The sequence below is a fragment of the Engraulis encrasicolus genome, chromosome 9 (assembly GCF_034702125.1).
Source record: "Engraulis encrasicolus isolate BLACKSEA-1 chromosome 9, IST_EnEncr_1.0, whole genome shotgun sequence".
Lineage (NCBI taxonomy): Eukaryota > Metazoa > Chordata > Actinopteri > Clupeiformes > Engraulidae > Engraulis > Engraulis encrasicolus.
This window is the reverse complement of record NC_085865.1, coordinates 41,644,128-41,649,127: the sequence shown is the minus strand read 5'-3', so window position 1 is coordinate 41,649,127 and position 5,000 is coordinate 41,644,128. Positions and strand designations below refer to the sequence as shown.

Here is a 5,000-nt window from a genome sequence, read left to right as displayed (position 1 = left end):
GTTTGATGTGAGTTTATTATTGTGGCAGTGACTGATGCGCATAAATAATGTGTGTGTGTTTGTGTTTGTTGTGTTTGTGTGTGTGTGTGTGTGTGTGTGTGTGTGTGTGTGTGTGTGTGTGTGTGTGTGTGTGTGTGTGTGTGTGTGTGTGTGTGTGTGTGTGTGTGTGTGTGTGTGTGTGTGTGTGTGTGTGTGTGTACCACAGGCCCCCAGTAGTCTGCTGGATGCTTTAGAGCAGCACCTGGCCTCCCTGGAGGGAAAGAAGGTGAAGGACTCTACTGCTGCCAGCAGGTGGGGCTAGAGCGCTATCTTATTACATTATATGTAGTATAGACCTGTTTACTGTTTGTAACGTAATTTGGCTGCATGGGCATCGTTGGAGCAGAATCGACATGCACCGTTCATTTGTACAGAAGCTTTCCAGGTGTTTTTTCCAAAATAAGAAAACGGAATGTCACGATAACTTCATTATATTATATTATATTATATTATATTATATTATATAGGAAGAGTTTTGTTGCAAAATGACAAGCTTTTGTTTTAGGTTTTGCATTTTATTGTTGGAAATGACTGTTTAGAGGTCTATTTACAGTATGTGTGAATTCTTTCCATTAAAATGCTTTGAGAACATACTTTTCAAACCTATGTCAAATGCATGTTGCAATGCAATTCAATGCTCGATACAAAAATGTAAATTTCCCAAAATGTTCCAAAATGGGTGTAGTCATCCCAATAGGCGTACAGGAGGACATCCCATTTAGTTGTCTCTTAATGTTATTAAGTGTCATGTTTGAGTGACATCTCCCTTTATTGACACTGTGTGTGTGTACATGTGTGTGTTTGTATGTGCGTGCATGCGATCGTGAATGTGTGTGTGTGTGTGTGTGTGTGTGTGTGTGTGTGTGTGTGTGTGTGTGTGTGTGTGTGTGTGTGTGTGCAGAGCCAGCACCCTGTCCAATGCGGTGTCGTCCCTGGCCAGTACAGGCATGTCCTTCACTAAAGTTGACGAGCGCGAGAAGCAGGCCGCTCTGGAGGAGGAACAGGCGAGACTCAAGGCCCTCAAGGTGACCCCTCTGACCTCTTAACGACCTCTATGACCTCTCGACCTCGCTAAATTACCATTCTGTGACCTGTAAATGACCTCTCTGTGACCTCTTTGCGTGTTTTCATCTCCACCTTTCATGGTAAATGGACTCTCCCTTCGAGCATTCAAAGTGCACATTCACTTATGGGGCACCTAAAGGGTGGTTTATGCCTCCAGTCCAGCGTCCCTGCGTCGTAATGCAGTGAGCCGCGCAGTTAACGTAGTGAAGCCCCCCCCATCACGCAGGTACTCTGGGGCACCTCCCCAAAATTGTGTCTCGACGCAGGGAGCGACGGCGTGAAAGGGCGAAAATAGGTCTCTGATTGGTCCTCTCGACCAGCCTGCTCTGTCCTCGAGTCGAGAACAAGCGCTACTTCCTTGTCCTAACCTTCGTCGGTCTACGGACTGTGAGCTCTTCATTAAATAAGTTGCCCGTGCTTTGTTGTTTGATTTATTTACACGAACCAAAGACAATGCGCTTGCAAGTTACGACGCTGAAGTTATTTGGACAGTTGAACAGTGGTTCCGAGGTCGAGGAAACATTCCGCTTCGTCCTCGATAAATGAGCCACTTCTTTGTTCCAAACTACCACTGTGGCTGCCAGTGCGATCAAACATGCACGTGATATAAAGATTTAATGTTTCATTTTCATTCTCGTCGAGTCTGTGATGCTAAAAAACAACCGACACGTCTAGTTTACTCTTTGTATTGAAGGCAGTTTCAGCGTGGAATGACATCGCGCAGACCGTGCTTCAAAACAGGGCATAAACCAAAATTAACTGCATCATGGCTGCGGCAAGCTCACTCTGTGGCACAAGTAGGAAGCATAACCCGCCCTTTAGTCTCCATCCCTCCCGGGCGGCTCATGGGGCTGGGAACGCAACAGCTTTTGACTGGGCTTTAATGGACTGATCAAAGCTATTTTCCGATCCACCTCGCGGATCCCCGTCGATCACACATATGCTGTGCCTCAGAATTAATAACAACCAATGGTGTGCTCGTTGAATTCACTTGGCAAGCGTTTTTTGAGTTGTGTGCGTGCCAAAATATCTAATTATTTGGACTATACAACAGACGTCGCATGTCCGACGTGCAGCCACTTAAGCCGCGTTGCAGCGGTAGGGTCGGCTGTGCCTCGGTTCACGTCAAATATGCGAGGCGCACGTGTAGTCTCTAATACAGTTTTGCACAAAAGCTAAAATAACGTTTCTTGCGTGTCGAAAATGAGTGGTCTTACGACGCAAATCCAAACCTTTCAAATGACTTGAATGGGTGCCCCATTCACACTCACATTCACACACCACCACCCTGCCACAAGGAACAATTTGGGGTTCAGGGTGTTGCTCAAGTACACATTGATGGGAGTCAGAAGGACCAGGGCCTGAACCTGCAACTTTCTGGTTGCCGCACAGGCTCCTCTACAAACTGATCCAACACCGCCCTATGTTCCTCAGGAGGAAAGGCTGACGGAGCTGTCATATAGCATACGTATCTGAGCTGATGAGGTGTGCGTATGTGTGTGTGTATGTGTGCGTGTGTGTGTGTGTGTGTGTGTGTGTGTGTGTGTGTGTGTGTGTGTGTGTGTGTGTGTGTGTGTGTGTGTGTGTGTGTGTGTGTGTGTGTGTGTGTGTGTGTGTGTGTGTGTGTGTTACATGTGTGTGTTCCTCAGGAGCAGAGGCTAAAGGAGCTGTCTAAGCGGCCATCTTTCGGCACTACAGATGCGTCTCCCGTTTCCACCACCGGGGGCACCATCAGCACCGCGCCCGCCATCGACCTCTTCTCCACACCCAGCTGTTCAAACGGGTAAGAGAGAGAGAGGGAGAGAGAGAGAGAGAGAGAGAGAGAGAGAGAGAGAGAGAGAGAGAGAGAGAGAGAGAGAGAGAGAGAGAGAGAGAGAGTAGCCCGCCTTAGACCTCTTATCCATGCCTAGCTACTGTAAAGGGTGTGTGTGTGTGTGTGTGTGTGTGTGTGTGTGTGTGTGTGTGTGTGTGTGTGTGCGTGTGTGTGTGAGACTGTGTATTGGACTTCAAGCGTGTCCTCCTCCACTATGTTCTCTTTCAGTGCCCTGAAGATGGAGAACGACCTCTTTGACCTTCAGACGACCTTCCAGGCCCAAGGGCAGCCGGGCGCCAGCGGATGGGGAGGTAGAGTGGGGATGCAGTGTGTGTGTCGGGGTGGTGTGTGTGTGTCAGCGTGGGATGCAGTGTGTGTGTCGGGGTGGTGTGTGTGTGTGTGTCAGCGTGGGATGTGTGTGTGTTGGGTTTGGTGCGTGTATGTTGGGGTGGGGATGGGTGTCGCAGTGGTATGCGTGTTCGCGTTGCGGTGTGTGTGCGTGTGTGTGTTCTAACGTCCTTTGTATGTTCCCTGTGGTCTTCAACGTTATTTTACGCTCTTGCCTGCATAGATCTTTGTGTGTGTGTGTGTGTGTGTGTGTGTGTGTGTGTGTGTGTGTGTGTGTGTGTGTGTGTGTGTGTGTGTGTGTGTGTGTGTGTGTGTGTGTGTGTGTGTGTTTGCATGCGTGCGTGTGCATGTTCTAACGTCCTGTGTGTGTGTTCTCTCTGTTCTGTTCTGTGGTCTTCTGTTTTGTTCTTGCCTGCGTAGATCCGTTCTCTTCCTCCGACGGGGCGGTGGAGGAGGCGGTCCCCAACCTTAACCCTTTCCTAACCAAGCTGGTAGTAGAGGGGGTGGCCCCCGGCCCCGTAGGCTCCGTAGGGCCCGTAGTGTCCCCTGATGGCCTCAATGTGTCCAACAGGACCAGCGGCCATGACATGTTCTCTGGTACTACAACCATTACTTCTTATCTTCCTGACTGACGGACTTGACTGTGTGTGGGTTTGTCTGTCTGTGTGAGTGTGTCTGTGTCTTTGTATGTGTATTGTATGTGGATAGTATGTGTTCACTCTTTTTATATGTGTTTATGTGTCTCTTCAACGCTAAAAATTCTTTCACCCTTCTGTAACCCTTTTGGTACCCTAAGGGAACATCTTTTTATTTGGTCGTTCTTACAGGACCTTTTTTTTATCTGAGAAAGTACATTGTGTAACCCTTACAGGACCTCAAAGACCATGCTTTTTATTCTCTAACCCCTCCTGGACACTACTGAAACTCTTTTATTCTATATCCCTCCTGGACCCTACTGAGATTCTTTTATTCTATAACCCTTCAAGGACCCCTAAATCCCCCTTTTGTTCCAAACTCTTCCGGGACTCTAACAGGGATTCTGTTATATCCTAGAATCACTTTTAGGATCCTAGCGAGAGCCTTAAATCCATCTTTTAGAGCCTTAGCTTTGAACACATATTTTAGAGCCTCAAACCCAAGGCTGTCACACACCCATCTTTTTGAGACTTAGACTTAATCTTCTTTTCAGTAAGTGCAGAAGTTGAAGAGTTTGTGAGCTGATGATTTTCTGATAATATTCTTCTTGTCTTGTGTGATTGAATTATGTTTTTGTGCTATTCAGTCTTGTGTGATTGGTTCCTCTGATGTTCCGTCTTGTGTGATTGGTTCCTCTGATGTTCCGTCTTGTGTGTTTGGTTCTCTTTGCAGTAGATCAGTACAATCCCTTTATTGAGCCCAACTCGTCCCACTGCGTCAATTACAATCGCTCTGTGATACCAGGTACTCCAGCCAGCCTAGTGCTGACCAATCATGTGTTATGATGCTGTCACCGCAGAGCATCATAACCAATCACCTTTTAGGATGCTCCCCCCTGAGAGCATCATGACCAATTACATGTTACGATGCTGTCACCTAAGAGCGTCATGACCAATTACATTGTAGGATGTTCCTGCCTCAGAGTGTCATGACCAATTACATGTTACGATGCTGTCACCTCAGAGTGTCATGACCAATCACATGTTAGAATGCTGCCACCTCAGAGTGTCATGACCAATCACATGTTACGATGCTGTCA

The 5,000-nt window shown here is 47.4% G+C and overlaps 1 protein-coding gene across 3 annotated transcripts in view; it reads left to right on the top strand.

The window, feature by feature from the left end:
• The window catches only part of picalmb (phosphatidylinositol binding clathrin assembly protein b), a 30,522-nt gene that overhangs the window by 17,758 nt on the left and 7,764 nt on the right, over window positions 1–5,000 (top strand). For 2 of the 3 annotated variants that reach the window (XM_063207166.1, XM_063207165.1), the window contains exons 9-12: window positions 206–291; window positions 941–1,064; window positions 2,754–2,887; window positions 3,146–3,228. In XM_063207166.1, the coding sequence (XP_063063236.1) occupies window positions 206–291; window positions 941–1,064; window positions 2,754–2,887; window positions 3,146–3,228 (427 nt within the window). Of the gene's footprint in view, window positions 1–205; window positions 292–940; window positions 1,065–2,753; window positions 2,888–3,145; window positions 3,229–3,685; window positions 3,863–5,000 lie in introns of all 3 variants that reach the window. The other variant, XM_063207163.1, reaches the window with a different exon arrangement.